This window comes from Corvus kubaryi, unplaced genomic scaffold, assembly GCF_017639235.1.
Source record: "Corvus kubaryi isolate FWS band 111438036 unplaced genomic scaffold, C.kubaryi_AGA036_p1.0 split1-131, whole genome shotgun sequence".
Classification (NCBI taxonomy): domain Eukaryota; kingdom Metazoa; phylum Chordata; class Aves; order Passeriformes; family Corvidae; genus Corvus; species Corvus kubaryi.
In genome coordinates, this window is record NW_024582073.1 from 10,108,682 (window position 1) to 10,126,321 (window position 17,640).

The window sequence follows — 17,640 nt, forward strand, 5'->3', positions numbered from 1 at the left end:
TTTGCTGTCAGGATGCACTGCTGGTTTATGCCCAGCTTGGCACCTACCAGCAGGCTCAGGTCCCTATCTGCAGAACTGACTCCCAATCTGTGTCAATTAAGGGTTTTTTTTCCTTCACTGTGTAAGAGTTATATTTTTATCATTGTTAAATTTCATGAGATTCCTGTTGTCCCATTTCTTTGTCCTGTATAGGTTCCTCTTAAAGTCCCAATGCTGGTGTCCTCCAGAAACCGGGTGGATTCCTTCTGTCTCAATGGGCTGCCCTTTCTGAAGATACCAGGAAGAACAAAGCCCTGCCCTCCCCATCCCCTGTCCCATAGTAGTCAGGATATGTTATCCAGAGACTTGTGTGGTTTGTTCGAAGACTTCATTTGCTTTTTTTTCACCCTGATTTAGCGGCCCCAGTGGCCTAATGGATGAGGGACTGGCTAAACTAAGGATTGTGGGTTCGAGTCAGTCAGCACAGCTTCACCAAGGGCAAGTCTTGCCTGGCCAACCTAGTGGCCTTCTATGATAAATTGACTATGTCAGTGGACAAGGGAAGAGTTGCAGCTGCCATTTACCTGAAATTCTGTAAAGCCTTTGACATGGTCCCCCACAATATTCTTTTCTCTAAATTGGAGAGGGATGGAATTGATGAGTGGACTGTTAGATGGATAAGAAAGTGGTTGAACGGTCACATCCAGAGGGTAGTGGTCAACAGCTCAGAGTCCTGATGAAGATCAATGACAAGTGGTGTCCCTCAGAGGTCCTTACTGGGACTAGTGCTACTAATTATATTTATTAATGACAGAAAAAGGGACTGAGTGCACCTTCAGTGAATTTGCAGATGACACCAAGCTTAGTAGTGTGGTTGACACACCTGGAGGACAGAATGCCATCCAGAAGGGCCTGGACAAGCCTTACAAGTGGGCCCATGGGAATCTCAGAAGGTTTAACAAGATCAAGGTGCTGCACCGCAGTTGGGGCAACTCATGATATTAACACAGGCTGGGGGATAAACAGGTCAAGAGAAGCCTGGCCAAGAAGGACTTGGGGATTCCAGTGGATGAGAGGCTGGACATGACCCCACCATGTGCACTCACAGCCCAGAAAGCCAAACGTGTTCTGGGCTGCATCCAGAGCACCGTGGGCAGCAGGGCCAGGGAGGGGATTCTGCCCCTCTGCTCTGCTCTGGTGAGACCCCACCTGCAGTGCTGCATCCAGCTCTGGGGTCCCAGCACAGGAAGGACATGGACCTGTTGGAGCGAGTCCAAGGGAGGCCACCAAGATGATTAGAGGGACGGAGGACCTCATCTACGAAAGAAGACTGGGAGAACTGGATTTGTTCAGCCTGGAAAAGAGAAGGCTTAGGGAAAACCTGTTTGTGGCCTTCTAGTACCTGAAAGGAGCCGACAAGAAAACTGGAGAGCATGTAGCAACAGGACAACAGGGAATGCCTTCAAACTGAGAGTAGGTTTAGATGGGATATTAGGAAAAAATTCTTTGAGGGTACTGAGGCACTGGAACAGGTTGCCCAGAAAAGCTGTGGATGCCCCATCCCTGCAAGTGTTCAAGGCCAGGCTGGATGGGGCTCTCAGCAACCTGGTCTAGTAAAAGCTGTTCCTGTCCATGGCATGGAGGTTGGAACTACATAATCTTTAAAGTCCCTTCTAACCCAAACCATTCTATGATCTGAAGAAAATTCTCACCATTCCATAGGAGAGGTTCTTTGACAGAGGGCAATCCCACTTCCTATCTTCCCTGTCTCTCTTGAAGAGTTTCATCTATAGCCCCACATCTTCATTATTCTAATTGTTTTACAGTTTTATGATTTCATGTGAACCTTAAGTTCTTAATTAGTCTGCTTCCAGTAATAGTGATTGGTACACTTCGTTAATGGCCAAGAAAGAGACAAAATAATTTAATGATGTGCTAGAAAAGAGGTGTGCGCTCCATGAAAGAAACTGAGCTGTGAAGTCAGTCATGTGGCATTTTCTCTTTGGCACATTCCTGGTACAATAATTAGAATCTACTTTATTTGCAGGCTAGCAAACCTGAAAAAGTGTTGCCTGTCAATTCTCTGAAGCTTTATCTTGGAGTGAAAAAGAAAATGAAGCCACCAACAAAGTAAGAATAGAAAAGAAAATAAACACTGTGTAAAAATTATTGTAGTATCATCAAAAAAGGGTAGCATAGAACATTGTGGAAAAAGGAAAAGTCAAGAAGCCAATAGCAGTATGCTGAATTAAATTATCCCCTGTAATATTATTTGTTCTGTTCTTATATCTGTTTTCATGTTCCATGTTAACTAATCTGTGCTAGGAAATTACTTTATTGATTGGCTTTCTGTAATCTAAAGTGCATTTATTATCTCTTGTGAATATGTTTGCTCCTAGCTCACTTAGTTTTGTGGTATATGTCCTGCATGTCATTGGTACACACACTTTCCTTGCACCAAGTAAAAAGAGAGAAGAGAAAACCAGCTACTCATGGCCCTTAGTGGCAGTTCCTGTTGTTCAGCAGAGGATTTTCCTTTTTCAGGATCTTTGTTATTTTGATGTTTCTGCTAGCTGAAGACTACAGTGCCCTTTACAAACATCAGTGACTATCTCTCAGGAAAAGAGCAGTGAAAAATGACACCTGTTTTTCTCAGATGTTTCCAGTTCTTGTTCAGTCAAAGCTTTGAGATACTGAGACAATGCACATAGGATCTTCTCCCAGAGGGAGTCTAGGTTGGCTGTAGCCTTTAAACAGATCTGCTTGATCTTTTCCTTTACAGTTGCCAAATCAAAACACCCCAAAAAGGTCTGTGAATTTCAAAGCTTAGCCATGTTAAAAAAAAGTTGTTGGCTTTTTTGTATGTTTTTTTTTTTTTTAATTCAAGTGCAGAATGAGTAGGAGATTAGTCCAAAATAGGAGTAAAGAGATAATGTAAATGAGTCTTTGCATGTTTTTTTTTTTTTTTACGTTGAGGTTTCTTTTTAGTCTACTTTCAAAAGTAGAGCTTACCAAGTCTCTTCTGGATCTGCAGAATTGTCTGTTTCACCTCAGAGGCTTCATTGTGCACCCACTCCCATTTTGTTTCCCTTGCAATTATTAAATCATGTGATTCCTTTTGTTTATAGTACAAGCATAGCTCTCTTCTCTCTATGACTTCCACACTGTAGTGGACTCTTTACCAGGCAGTTTTATTTCCAGCAACTTTTAGAAGGCACAGCCACAGTAAAAATGGGGCAAGTAGTCAGCCATCATCTGCAGTGCTTTGCAATAACCCTTTGTCTAGAACAGAAAGTTCATTACCTGTGAATCAATTGTGAGAAAATGAGCAAAATCTATCCTCAAACCCACAACTTTATTCTGGATTTGCAGTACACGTTTAGACTTTGCAGCTTAATTTTATTTTTTTCAGATGAAAGAACTATATAAACATAATTAATCTCTGAGGTTTGAGGAATATGTCCCCACCTTGAGTTTATGGAACTAATTTTTGAAAATCATCTTTCTTTCAGCTGGGGACTTGCAGTATTTTCTGAAAAGCACCAGTGGTAGGTAAACATGAAACACATGCTTTGTTTAACTTCACTGTCTAATATTTGTTGAAAAATTCAATTGCAAAACAAGATTGTTTGAAAACTTATGGGCATTATTTTGCTTGCATGTTGAATTTAATTTTTGTGTTTTTAAGTAAATAAACTTTTAAAATTGATATGTTTGGTTCATCTTTTGGGTTTAGGTGTCTGGCTTACTTCTGTGGCCAGAAAGCAAACAGTCATAAAGTTAAAATGATAGATTTTAATCCTATGCACGTGCTTGAAATGAGGCACAGGCATTGTCTTCACTGTAGGTAAAGTGATAATTTGAAGTATTTATATATGCCTGTTTTTTCTGGGAGTGTTAATAATAAATATAGACAGCGTGAATGAATGTAGCACTATTTGAAGTAGTTTAGAAGACTATTCTTTGATATGTTTAACTGTAACAGGAGTCTCCATTGTTTTTCATATTAATTATGTATTGTGTTCCAGGTATATATGTTGTGATGGACAGGATGTGCAGATGGAGTGGATGATCAGCATTTTTATGGCACAGGTACTAATCTAATCAAAAAACGTAACTTATTCTGCTATTATGAAAATGCCATTGACTATGTATATGTTATATATAAGGTTCGTTGCCAAAGTTTCTGGAATACTTCATGCACTAAAAATGCCAAAAGGTGGGTCTTAGTCCATGAAGACTATGAATGCTTTGAGAGCGAGTGAGAAGAACATTAGATTCTGAAATCATCTCCCCACCCCACCCTGCTGTGTTGTAGAGAAGCTGAGTAAAGAAGGACAATTATTTCCTTCGCAGACAGCTCTTTTGGGTGAAATTCTGGCCATTGACCTAAAGGGGGTGTCTGTGTGCCACAATACCTGAGTGCTATTGCTCTGCTCACTAGGTTGGATGCTGCTAAAGTAGTCTTGAAACAAGGGTGGCATGTTTAAAGGCACAGTGGTGTGAACTAGCCCTCTTGAAGAGCTGTGCCAATATGGCTTTATTTCTCTGGTATCCATGTTAGCTTAGTTAACACTGATAATTCATTGTGTTGGGTAGGCTTTATCTTAAATTAAGTACTCTTCTGCTTGCTATGGGATTGTAGGGAGGGTATATGTTTGAGTGACATATAACACATTCTTGGAAATGGAGTTTAATATTTACACAGGAGAAGTGGAAGTAAGTGAGATGGGAAGAATTCAGATTGACAGGAGACTGGAACGTAGTTTAAGGTTTTAACAGGATTTTGTATCTGTCTCAGATTTTTCTTGTCTTTCCCATGACGTTCAAGGAGCTTTGCAGGATATCACTGTGAATAAACATTGCTAGATTTATGATTACCTGGGAGCTTTGAGTTGCATAACATGGGCTGAGCACAGACTTCTTAGAGGCTTTCTGAAACAGAATCTGACTTTCATAGATAGTAGTGCTAGAAGTATAATGCATGCCTTGAAACTAAGACTTCCAAATTCTTGTCTTATTCAGCTCCCCTAACTGAAATAGCTATTGTTGTTTCTATGGAAACATCTGGCATACATCTCATGGGTGTAACATGAGCAGTGTCACAGCAAATAGGCTCAGAGGTTATTGATACAGGAAACTTGGAAGTAACTCATGCAAGCTTGGTAACTGTTGAAGTCCTTTTGACATAAAATCACAGTAAAGGACAGTCTGTTAGAATTCTGCTCAGGCAGATGTAGAATGTTCATTTGACAATATAGATGAAAAACTGGGAGCCATTGCTCAATGTCCAGGATAATTTTTTCTAACAGAGAAAGAAAAAAAATTTCATGTGCATTAAAAAAAAAATTGCTATGAATTCATGCTATTATTTTAAAATCTTTATTCGAATGAATGAATAGTGCAATGAATTAGCAATACTACATTGAAAGGGTTTTTTGATTTGGCTTTGTTTTTTGTGGAAATTGTTGATTATTTCTTTTTACTGGCATTCTGTACATCAGTAAAATTGTCAGTCTATAAACTACATGAAAAATGATGTGCTAATGATGCAGATTTAGTGTTTTGTTCTTATTGCAACCTACTACTTTGTTACAGAGAAAATCTCCTTAAGAATGCAATGCCTCATATTGGTAAAACTTTCTAAAAGATCTCTAAAAAGTTCTGTATCATACAGCAGCAGACAATTATTACCACATTATCCCATTTCTAAACCAGAAAACTGTAAATGTCAACTGAGGTTATTTCTAGTTATAATTTTCAAGTTGAGACCATCTTTAGGGAAGTCAGCTTGGTATTTTACCTTATATGTTGTCGCTGTATTTGAACATGTTAGAGAGACTTCACACAGCACATTTTCTTTGTCAGTGGAATAACTTAGATTGGAAATTGAAAAATACTGTAAAATCAGTTTTGAAGTATTAAGACATTGACATTTAATCATCTTGTGCAATTAAGAGGGACATAAACCAATATTGCTGTGTTCCTGAGTGCTTGAACAGAGTAAGGCTTTATTAGTAATTAATATCAGTCAGATAGTAGTACTATTGTTATTTTTGTCCTGTTTTCTGATAATGCTTTCTCCTGTAGTATAAGTAGTGCAGAGTATATAAATAGCAAAGTGTAGGTACTGCTGTAATCTAGTGATAAGAGTACTTTTGATACAGGTGATCAAGTTAACCCAGAGGTTATTAATCTTCTGTTCCAAGCTGGTAAATACTAATTGTTTGAAGTAGGACCAATGTTTCTTTCAAGATCTATGCAAAACCATCCTGAAAAGCATGGCTGAAACTTGATTCTTGAATTCTATAGTAGTTCTATACGAAATCTCTTAAGAGCATGCATAGCATACAGTTGGAAGTAATTAATTGGTGTGAAGATGGACACAATAGTATTCTTTCAGTTTCCTTGCCTTTGATCAGCTGGAGGCACATTATACTACCATGAGGTGCAGTTGAACAGAGGGGTCAAAACTATGAATAAATACATTTTTTATGTGGCCTAATACGTTGCTAGTATTTCTGATATACTTTCTCGGAGTTCTATTTTAAGAAATGTTACATGCACAAAAGGGAAATCAGGCTGCTTAACTGACAGGGATGGTTTCCTTAGGCTTGCTGGGAATTAAGGCAGACAGTTTTCTTCAGAAGCTGATTAAAGTTTCTCCATTGCTTTCTGGATTACGTTTGCTTGTTCTGTCTTGATCCGCAATAAACTGATTTTGGTTGGCAAGAGCTGCTCTTTCAGATAATACCTTCTCATTTCATTTGAAGAAAATGTTTTTAGTGGTCACTGGAGAGAACTCTTATCACAGACTTTTGTGTCACCCTCGTCAGTACCATCTGTGAGAATTTTTTACTCTATCAGGATGTGAGTCTGTAAAATACTTTTTCTAAATTTGGAACTGGGACTTCCAATTTTTATTCTGCCATCATGGCTTTATAATGGTAATGCTGTTTTTACTTGCAGACCACCTGCAAATATGATCATAGCTCCACATCTGTTTTTTTAAATATAGTCTTGAAGAGACTGCTTCATGGTTTTGCAGTCCTGGCTTGCCGGTTTCCTGCAAAGTTGTGCCGATTTAGCTGTAGGCCTTGGACATCCTCTGTGATTCACAGAATCTCATGTTGATGATTTTTCAGTAAAATAGTATTATAATACCTTGTCCTCAAATTTGTCTTTCTGGTTTCCATTAACATTACCTGAAGACTGTGAGCTCATGTGCTCAGATTCGAAATATTCAGTAAGTAATTTATGGTTTTTTACTTCCCTTCTCTTCCCAGGCTTGTTTTTCACTCAGAGTGAAACTTCGCATTTCAGCCCAAGACTGACCTATTTCAGTTGAGCTAAAGCAAAGACTTCTATTGAAACCAGATCTGCATGTTTGTAGATTGCATTTTGGATAATGCATGTTGTTATCATAGGTTAAACAATTATTTTCTCTAAAGTATTAATATAATTTTTCACAAAATCGCAGAATCAATTAGTTTGGAAAGGACCTTTGAGATCATTGAGTTAAACCTATGACCTAACACCACCTTGTCAACCAGACCATGGCGCTGAGTGCCACATGTAGTCTTTTCTTAAACACCTTCAGGGATGGTGACTGGTGACATTCCAATGTCTAATCAACCTCTTTGCGAAGAAACTCTTCCTAATATCCAACCTAAACCTTCCCCAGTGCAGTTTAAGACTATTTCCTCTCATCCTGTCACTTGTTACCTGGGAGAAGAAGCCCATCCCCACCTGACTACACCCCCCTCTCAGGCAATTGTACAGACCAATCTGTTCCCCTCTGAGCCTCTTTTTCTCCAGGCTAAACAACCCCTGATCCCTCAGCTGCTTCTCATAAGCCTCATAAGCCCCATTGCCCTTCTCTGGACATGCTCCAGCACTTCAATGTCTTTCTTGAAGTGAGGGGCCCAGAACTGGGCCCAGAACTTGAAATGTGGCCTCATCAGTGCTGGGTACCGGGGGACAATCCCTGCCCTGGTCCTGCTGGCCACACTATTGCTGACACAAGCCTTTGGCCTTTGGCCTTCTTAGCCACTTGGGCACATTCTTGCTCATGTTCAGCAGGCGTGGACCAGCACCGCCAGGTACTTTTCCACTGGGCCACATTTGAGTCAGTCTGCCCCAGCCTGTAATGCTACCTGGGCTTGTTGTGGCCCCAGTGCAGGACCCTGCACTTTGGTCTTGAACCTCAACAAGAAACACATTTTGAAACACTTGTGTGTTGGGGTAATTTTATCTTATTTCAGAAATTTTTTTTGAGACTCCTGAAAGCATACTTCGGTGGAATTTTGAAATTGTGAAACAAGTCAATATGTATGTCGCATTTGATGATATCTTCTATTTTTTGTAGATAATTAGAATAATATTAGGGAAGGAAGATGTTTGATACATGACAATTATGTAGAGACAATTTGGTTCTGTTCACTCAACATTGTGCAGCACTTATGAAATATTAATATAATTATAAGCATCATAAAGTTTCCCCTTTCTCCCACAACAGGAGGGCATGGTGGTGTGCGGTATATAGCTTTTTCCAAGGGAGTTTTACATACCAAAGAATGTTGTGTATTTATGAAATTCCACACTGAAAATAAGGAATAATTTTGTTCTTTAGCATGCAGATACATGGCCACCTGCTGGAAAAGCAAGAAAACAGTCCATAACTAAAAGTCCAAAGATCCGAGGCTTACCACTAATTCCCATTCATCAGGAGAAGAACACTTGTAAAATCAGAGGGAATACAGAAGTAAGTGGGGTTTAATCTTGATGTAGAACTTCTAACCACAATGTTGTAATATTAAGTATTCCAATAATGATGAACTCTCTAGAGCTGGATAAATATAAAATGTAGATGTTCTTATTATCAATGTCTCTTCCAATATTTTGTCATTAAAGAAACATTTAGGACAATTAATATAAAAAAGCTATTGTAGTCTCAACTTGTGTAACCTCTCTGGCTGTTCAGTAAATCATAATGGACTTCTATTTGTGCTGGTTTTTTTTTTCAGTAGAGATTGTTCATTAGGAGTAAGACTTTTAGCTGGAAATATTGTGCACATTATTACAGTGCACTTTATGACGGGTTTTTTAAATAAGATCGTTGAAAACTGTCCTGCATGCATATCTTACAGTATCTTTTCTTCTGTCTAAAATAACTGCGCTGTTATAGTTATCTACTCTGTGACTATAATGGAAAAGCTTAGATGGAACTAACTTTGATACATTCAAGTTGTATTATAATTAGTCTCAAAGAAGAATAAGAGGCTTTAGTTACAACTCTTTGAATAGACTGAGCTTTGTTACTACATTATGTGCACTAGTGATATATCTGAACCTTATATTAGCTTGAGATTACTTTCTGGTATCCACATAGAGATACTGATGCCTGTGGGATGAACTTACTTGCCTTACTTCCAGCTGAGGTGAAGCAGTGGAGGTAATGTTCTACTTGAGAATAGTAGTGGTAACTAGCCTGACTGCAGCAGTGAATAACTGTTGCAACAACAGCTTGGTCCTTTGACTGCAGCAGTATTATTTCTTGCACATGTTAGAACATTTTGAAGGGAGGTAGTTAATATGGGATGTGTTATCACCACTAACAGAGATGATGGTTCAGGTACAGAGTGGTAACGTTGATTTGTTTCCATGGTAAACTAAAAGCACAAGGCAGGCATAGTGCTTTATGTAAAACACAACTCCATCTTGTGTTACACTTTCTTCCAGAAAGAATTTCTGCTCTGCCTAACTACAAGAGTATAATACCATGTGAATATAAATATTTTGTAATTTGTTTACAAACTTTCATATTTTGTTTAATTTATCCTTTTTAACCTTCTCTCAAAAAGTATTTTTGCAATTTTTTATGAGTTCTTTCTGATGCTTATGTTTTCAAACTTCTTTGATGAAAGTAAATCATAGGTCTTGTCAGTCAAAAAACTTCATAACGCTTAGGTGTGTCTCTTACCTGTTCCTTATGCAAGTACAGTTGAAACCTCTAGCACATGCTTTGAGATGGCTACAAATTCAGACATTCTAGGATAAAGGTTTTATTGGATTTTGAGCTTCCTGATAAAAAATCCTTAATGCCTTATAGTACCGTATGTATTATTTTATTTCTTTTTTTGTGGATAATTTGCTTCATTAGGGAGGACTAAAGTTTTGTACACTGCAACTTTGAGGAAGTCTGAGTTTAAACTTAAAAGCAGAAATCCACAGTCTTCATTATTTATGCCATGACTAGATCTAGGGAATTTTTATGCAAAAGGTATTTGCATACTTTAGGAAGGTTAACACAAAAACACATAATGAAAAATAAAAACTAATGCTTTCTTTACATGGAAAGCTAAAACTGGAATGAGCAGTAAAATAGTGGTAGAAAGTCTATATATGACACGGTTTATTAAGAAGAAATACTATACCCCAGTGGAGTCAGTTAAAAAAAAGATGTACCATTGGGAGACCACACCTTCAGTCTTTCCATGAATTTGAGTACTCCAACATGCAATAATATCTCCATTTTAAAGCATTAGAAAGTAATAACAGAACAAGCATTTTCTGAAACATGCTGGTTTATGGGAAATGGATGTCTGTTTACAGATCAATGTGTAAACTTGTAGTAGAAATGGGATCAATTTATACAGGCAGGAAAAGAGACTGAAAGTTTTTCAAACAGTGGAAAAAGTGATGTCTTCATGAGAGGAAGATGAGTGGGGGGAAAAGAACCCCAAACCACTAAAGGTCAAACATACTCAGAAACTGAGTTTAATATTAATATTTTTTGCTAAAATGGCTATATTGAATGTCTGATTTTTCCCCATTACTGGAAGCAATTTTATTGTGTGTTAACAAGATAAATGTGTAACACCAAAGGTTTGAAAGACTCAAAACCTAAGAATCCTAATAATAAATAGAACCAAAACATTTTGGTTATTTCTATACCATTTGTTGTATATGTGGCTATTTAAAATATGTGTATTTTTCACATGGAATTATTTAATTGGAATAGAAATACATTGCTGTGTATCTGCAGGAAGTATTTGATGTTATTTCAAAATATGAGAAGACTGAGGAATGAGGAAAAACCTTTTCTTTCAAGCAAGGCCGAATACCATACTCACAATAGGTCGTACAAGAAAGGCCTACAAGAAGGCCCAAACCGTTCTATAATTCTGTGTATCTAAACTATCTCCTTCCTAGTGTTTGAGTAGTTTCTCATGTTTGTGTTAACATATAGGAGGTATTAAGATTCCAAGGAACAAGTTGCCTATATGCTGTGGATAAATAACTCCATAAAAAATGCAGTCAAACTGAACAAGTTCCACAGAGGAAATACAAAAAGAACCAAAGTTTCCCTCAGTTTTCTCTACCTTCTGGTAGTCAAAAAAGATGCCACACATGAAAGAAGAATTCCAGGACCTACTTTTCTTTTAGAACTACCAGACTTTTCCACAAAAGGAATGTTCTCACTACTGCCACACCAACTGAGCAGCCAGAATACAATAATGCAAATTTAGATGCAGCATCTGATTTACCTTTTATTTTTTACAGCTTAAGAAGTTGAAAACAGCCCACCAATATGCAATTTGAAAAAGCAGCCAGTCTTTATAATTTATCAGTTGCTGAAAATGTTTATGTGATTAAATTATCTTTCCTATATTCATGTTGCTCAGTCATTACTTTATCAAAATTGCATTATACACAGTTGCATTCATTCCATCAAACAATTCTGAGTCTTTAAGAGTATATGGATCTTTTGTAAAACATTAAAATTTAGTCTACTGTGGTAGAATGAAAAATCAAATTGTGATTCTATGAAAAAAAATGTCTTCATTGTCATGGTGCATGATTTATGTAAATTTGAGGAGTATCACTAATTGAGAAATTCCTCACTAAAAATGCTTGCTAAATGATAATAGCACAATTGTGGTAATTTAAAACTGACTTTGCTGTCTCAGCTCTTGAGTAAAATTAATTTTTTTTTCTTTAGAACATAAATGAAACTAATGACCAAAAGTTGCAATGTAATTATTATTTAATGTGGTGTTAATGAACTTATTTCTCTTTGCTTGTTTGGTAAGAATATAGAACTACAAACTGGAAAATCAAGATTTGGTGAACATCATGATAATGAACTTCTGGAAGAAAGAAAAAACTTGAAAGAAAAAGCATCTATTGTGGCACAATGTTTGGAAAGAAAGGAGGAGAAAGTGCGAAATCATGCAAAAACACATCGAAACTTGATTTCTGAGGATGATGCAAGCTCAGGGATGACTGAACTACACCAAAAACCACATAAGACACTGAAGAAAAATAAAACCAAAACAAACAAAACTACTTTGGAATTAGATGGCAAATTGCCATCAAATGTGATTCAGGAACTAAATACAGTGCTGCAGAAGAACAGAGCACTTCATGAAACCTCCAGCTGATTTCCTGAGCCTGAAGTGTAATATTTACATATATATATATTCTTGTGTTATATACATATACATATATATATATTCTTGTGTGTGTGTTTTCTGTTCAAAAGTAGTCTGTTTTGATGTGTGTAGTTTGTACAGTGCAGAGGAAATACATTTGTTTGTATGCAGCTACTGATTTTGTGTATGTGTATGCCCCATGTTATAATTTTAAGACTGAGCTGGAAGAACTGATTATGTAAAACTCCTGAAGTTTGGAAGGCTTTCTGTGCAGTGAAAGGACACCAGGGTTCTGTCAATTTTTTTTGTTGTTGTTTGTTTCAGATTTTGTTTGATATAGGGATTCTAAGAACTGTCAAAACCTTTTGCTCTGTTTTTACTCTGTACTACCTTGTAAATACTGGAGAGATATCTTTGAAAGACAAGTTATACTCTGAAATTCATACTATTGGCCTGCAATATTTTTAATTGTCTAACACTGTAAAAATTAGTAACATCTGATTTGAAATTGATTTTGGTTGGGTTTTTTGTTTGTTTGTTTGTTTTTATTTAAGGAGAAAATTAGTATTTGCTTCCATAAAATTGTCCACTGACAAGGCATCATGTGAAAGAATCAGAAGGGAGAGAAATGTAGTAGGTGAGACAATGTATTAATTCTTGTATCTTGAAACTGTGTCTCTATGGTGTACATCTGATTATGACATCTAAGTAATGAGACTGTTGAGGAGGACAAAAGAAGTCTTCAAAGCAACATCTAATTTTAAAGGGTACGTGAACTGGAAGAACAGCATCATCTCTGTGCTCAATGGGCTGTTTTCTAAAGAGGCCTTAGTTAGCTCAGGGTGACAAAGGCAGGCTTTTCTGTTGCTGTTTGCATAGAGCTTGCTTGGTGCTAACAAAGTTGCTGACCTCCCATGAGTATTTAGTATTTAAATGAGAAATTAACTCCTTTAAGAGAAAATGGTCCCCACACAAACAAATCAGAATGGTACCATCACACTCAATTAAGAAGTGCCAAATCCTAAATGGGGGAAGAGATTTACCCCTCTCTTTACCATGAGGATAGAGATGAATTGTATTCTGTTTGCAGGGACTAGGAAATGGTTGTGCTACAACTGTAGCACTGCTCTTCTGCCTATGGGGGCAGGTCCCAGTGTTGCAGAACAGCCTCACTTCCTGCCTTCTTAGTATGTAGGTAGCAGTTCCTGAAGATATGTGATGTAGAACAGTACAGCTATTTTGATTTTTAGGCCCAGAGTTCCCTTAAATTTAATAATCAGCATTGCTCTTAAAAAAAAAAAAAAACAAAACTATTCAAGGAATGAAATTATTTTCATTTGTTTTTCAGATCATATCACTTATGCCTTGGAATTGCTGCCTTCTTGCCTCATGGCATATCCATTTTTACTTTGTTCTGTAACAGCTGGATGGGCAAAAGGCACTGCTGTGCCGAGGCTGTTTCCAGGTGTTGTAGATGCTGTCTGGTTGAGCAGCCGGACCAACAGACAAGAGCACTAATGAGCTCGCTCACATGGCGCCTTTGCTTCAAGGGAGGCACTAATAAGAGCATCTGCTTGTTTCTGCTGCTGTCCCTTTTGTGGTCTGACTAGCCAACACTGTCACAGATTTTCACCAGCCTTTTAAGAACTTACTGATGCCTTTAGTGTTTGATTGGAACTGGCCAGATCTCCTAAGGTAGAAGAGAGGAAGCACAGAAGCAGTATGCTCACTTATTCCCTCTTCTATTTTTGGTAGTCACAGGTGCCATTAACATTCTCACATCATTTACTTCTATTCTTGATTGCATTGAGCAGCTTAATTGGAAAAATAATTTGTTTGATTGAAGAAATTAGGCAAGTGACTCAAATAATGTATCTGGCAACTCTGCTAGGAAGTACAGAGGAAATGAGATCAAACTCAAATACTTTATAGTTGTATTTATTATTCTGGAATGTAGCACTGACAAAGCAAGTCTAGACTTTTAGACTTTGCACTTACCTTATTTGAGCAGTTGTTAAAACTGAAAAAAGTCTGTAGATGTTAGTTTTCCCAGTGCACTATTGACTGTTTTGCTACCTTCACTTTTTAATTGAGCCTTTTCTAATCACTGAGGCCCTGTCTCAAGAAAGCATATCAGCCTGAACTTAAATTGCATTGATTAAAGCTGGTGCTTAACGTTAACACATTCTTAAATGCTGATTTGAATTGGGGCCTAATGCCAGTAGGAGAAATTACTTTATCTTCTCTCAGGCTGGACCTGAATGTACTATTTGCAGTTGTACTTTTATTTGCAGATATTTCTCAGTATTGAGTTATGGTTCCTATATTGTTTATCTTTTTATTGGGTCCTTAAAAATGACATTCACTTCACTGCTGAAAGCCTCATGCATCATTTAAGCCACTACACTAATGGAATAAATGGAGCAGTGGAAGGGGTTTTGTGCATTGAAGTGAATATCCATGAAGAAAATGCTTTGTGTATTTTTATTGGTTCTAAGGACTACAGAAACACTTGCTCTATTTCAAAACCATATCACAGATAAATTATCTGCATAACTGCTGCTAACAGGCCATAAAAATCAAGAAGATGTTTAATAAAATGTGTTCAAATTTGGGGTTGTATGTATACATACACAAAGACACATAATGTGCATACATTTATGTGCACGTTTACAGAGGCACACTGAATGGTGACAGTGTTAGCACAAGTAACACTTACTTGGGGAAGTAGAAATTAAATTTGCAATTAATTATTTTAAATAGGTATCAAAGTTTTGGACTGATCATCCAACACATTATTGTTGCACTACATGTTTCAGACTGATCTAAGACCCGCAGAATAAATGTGGTTTGTTGCAATATCTTAATGGCTGCTGATCTTTTGTTGTTCCTGTGCCATGTTGAGGACTGGTAAAGTGTAATTTTCAGAGAATTGTAATTATTTGAATAAATGCTATTTCTCAGAATGATGAATCTGGTGATGGATTTTTTTCAGGAAAAAAAATCAGTAAGAATGTTAAAAAAAAAAATCTGTGTGCCCATATGAAAGTTATTGAATAACCTGGTAAGAGCTTACTTTCTCATCTGCAAAATGAAGTTAAATGGGAGACCAATATTTTATGTACAGGCCTATAACAGTGAGAAGACTAAGAGTAATATCTTAATAAATCATAGTAAATCTCAGGTTCATCATTACCTTGTTACACTTCTGCAACCATGATAGGTAGGTGTAAAGGTGACGTGTAACCAGTGTTTATATTGTTTAACATAATGCCTGTTTTCTGTGTGTGTTTTTTCACATTTATTAGGATGGGTGAGGGAAACAATGAAAACCCAAAATGAAATACAAACTAGATTCTTTGTTTTCTTTTTCTTTACTTGAGATGGATATTGTGTGCTATTTTAGAATTATTCTTTGAAACAGATCTCTTTCTGAGGTGCTATTTTGGGATGCCAGTTCAAAAGAGCAGTCTGACTAATAGGTTTTGTGCCTCAGCAGAGACTGCTTTAGTGTGGAGTCGGATTTCACCAGCTGAGATCTACAGAATGTGTTCATGCAGACCTTACCTTTACTGTGAGTCGGGTTGAGATGCAATTTTTGCATTAAAAGGTTTTGCAAGTGTTATCCAATAATCTGTCCAGTGGGGAAAGGATATCCCCAAAGATTTCTTCAGTTAATGGGGAAGGCTTGGCCATATGGTTGATTTTTGTTTCTTCTTTGGGAAGAGCTCTGGGCTGTTCTGCCTAAGGCAAGTTGTTAGGATGCCTCCAGTTCTGTCTGCCAGAGGCACCCCTGCGGTGCCTTTTGCTGTCATATATTGGGGTAGTTTTAGACTGCTCTGGAGATACAGGCTTATCTGAGGGTAAAAGTTACAGGAATTTTATCTCACTACTATGATTTTTCTCTCCCCTGATACAGTGCTGGCACAGTTGTGTTCCTTTGAGTGCTGCCAGGTTAGCACCACCTCCACAGCTCAAATTCCAGATTAAGAAGTCTAAGAAAAAATTTACATTCTCTGCTGGGGGTAGGGGTGGTGCCTGCAGGAGTAAGGAAGTAAGGGGTGCATCTCTCACTGGCTGTGACACTTTGTCATAGGCTACCCAGTTATATCAACTCTGATTTTTATATCATGTTTTCCAGTGCATTCTGTTTCAGTGGGAGAGTCAGCTATCAGACTTGGCTTGAATCTGAACTAGAACAGCTTCAATTCTGCTTGAGTCCAAATGGAAACTAAAAAAAAAAAAAAAAAAAAAGAAAAAAAAAGTACTGATTCAAGTCCCTGTTTTGAGCTCTAAAATTTTTTTTTTGATTTGGGCTACTTAAGAGAAATTGTGCTTCCAGTAACTTACATTGGGAAACCTGAACTATGTATGTGTGGGGTAGAAACACCTTGATGGACAGATTGAATGTATTCCAAGTTGAATTGTTTGCAAAAATATGTAGTCTTGCAAAACTGAACCTACTGTGGCAAGGTTGCCTGGGATGATTCAGAATTCTTCGATTCCTGCTTCTGAATCACTGGAGAGTTCATCTGTGCTGTCAAAAAATGCAGTATTTGTTAAACTCAGTGTTAAACTCAGAGACTAGACTCTCCTATGTAAAAAGGAAGAAAGCCTCTCAAAGTTTTTTCAATGGTTCACAGTCAGTTTGGAGATTGCACTGCTTTGCTTGCAGCTCCACTGAAAATGGGATCCATCTGCAGCTCAGTTAAGGGGAAAAACAGTCCTGCTATTTTAGCTATTACCACTGCTGTAGCTTAATGGTCTAGTTATTGTCTTTGCTGAAATTTCTTTGAGAATATTTCTGTTATGCTTTGCCACTCATCTTTCACTAGAAATTTGTGATGATCTGTGGTACTGATGAGGAAGAAGGATGTGGTTGTTAATACCACAGCTGCGGTAGACAAGTGTATCTTCCTGCTTACCTGTACTTTCACTGCAGTTCAGAATTTTGCTTAGTCTACCTGACCGTATTGAGCCCTGCCTCTTCCTGCTCAAGACCCTGTTCTGTGTCTTACACTCTGGAACATCCTAATCTTGAAGGTATTTTATATATACCCTCCCACTCTGGTCTAATTTATGATTCAAATTTTAGCCATGATTTCTCTTTAGATCCCATGACATCTCTGAATTTTTTTTTTGCCTTTGTTTGCAGATAGTATGTGCATTATGGTCAAGACCATTATGTCAAGGTTGCCTTAACCTTTTTCTTAAGTCCTGGTAG

The 17,640-nt window shown here is 37.5% G+C and overlaps 1 protein-coding gene across 3 annotated transcripts in view; it reads left to right on the plus strand.

Annotated features, from left to right (window-relative positions):
• Positions 1-15,385, plus strand: part of ARAP2 (ArfGAP with RhoGAP domain, ankyrin repeat and PH domain 2) — a 124,994-nt gene extending 109,609 nt beyond the window's left edge. For 2 of the 3 annotated variants that reach the window (XM_042053426.1, XM_042053425.1), the window contains 5 exons: positions 2,027-2,109; positions 3,492-3,527; positions 4,008-4,071; positions 8,612-8,743; positions 12,075-15,385. In XM_042053426.1, coding sequence (XP_041909360.1) covers positions 2,027-2,109; positions 3,492-3,527; positions 4,008-4,071; positions 8,612-8,743; positions 12,075-12,425 — 666 coding nt within the window. In that variant the 3' untranslated portion in view covers positions 12,426-15,385. Of the gene's footprint in view, positions 1-2,026; positions 2,110-3,491; positions 3,532-4,007; positions 4,072-8,611; positions 8,744-12,074 lie in introns of those variants that run through there. The other variant, XM_042053427.1, reaches the window with a different exon arrangement.
• The last annotated feature ends 2,255 nt before the right edge of the window (positions 15,386-17,640 follow it).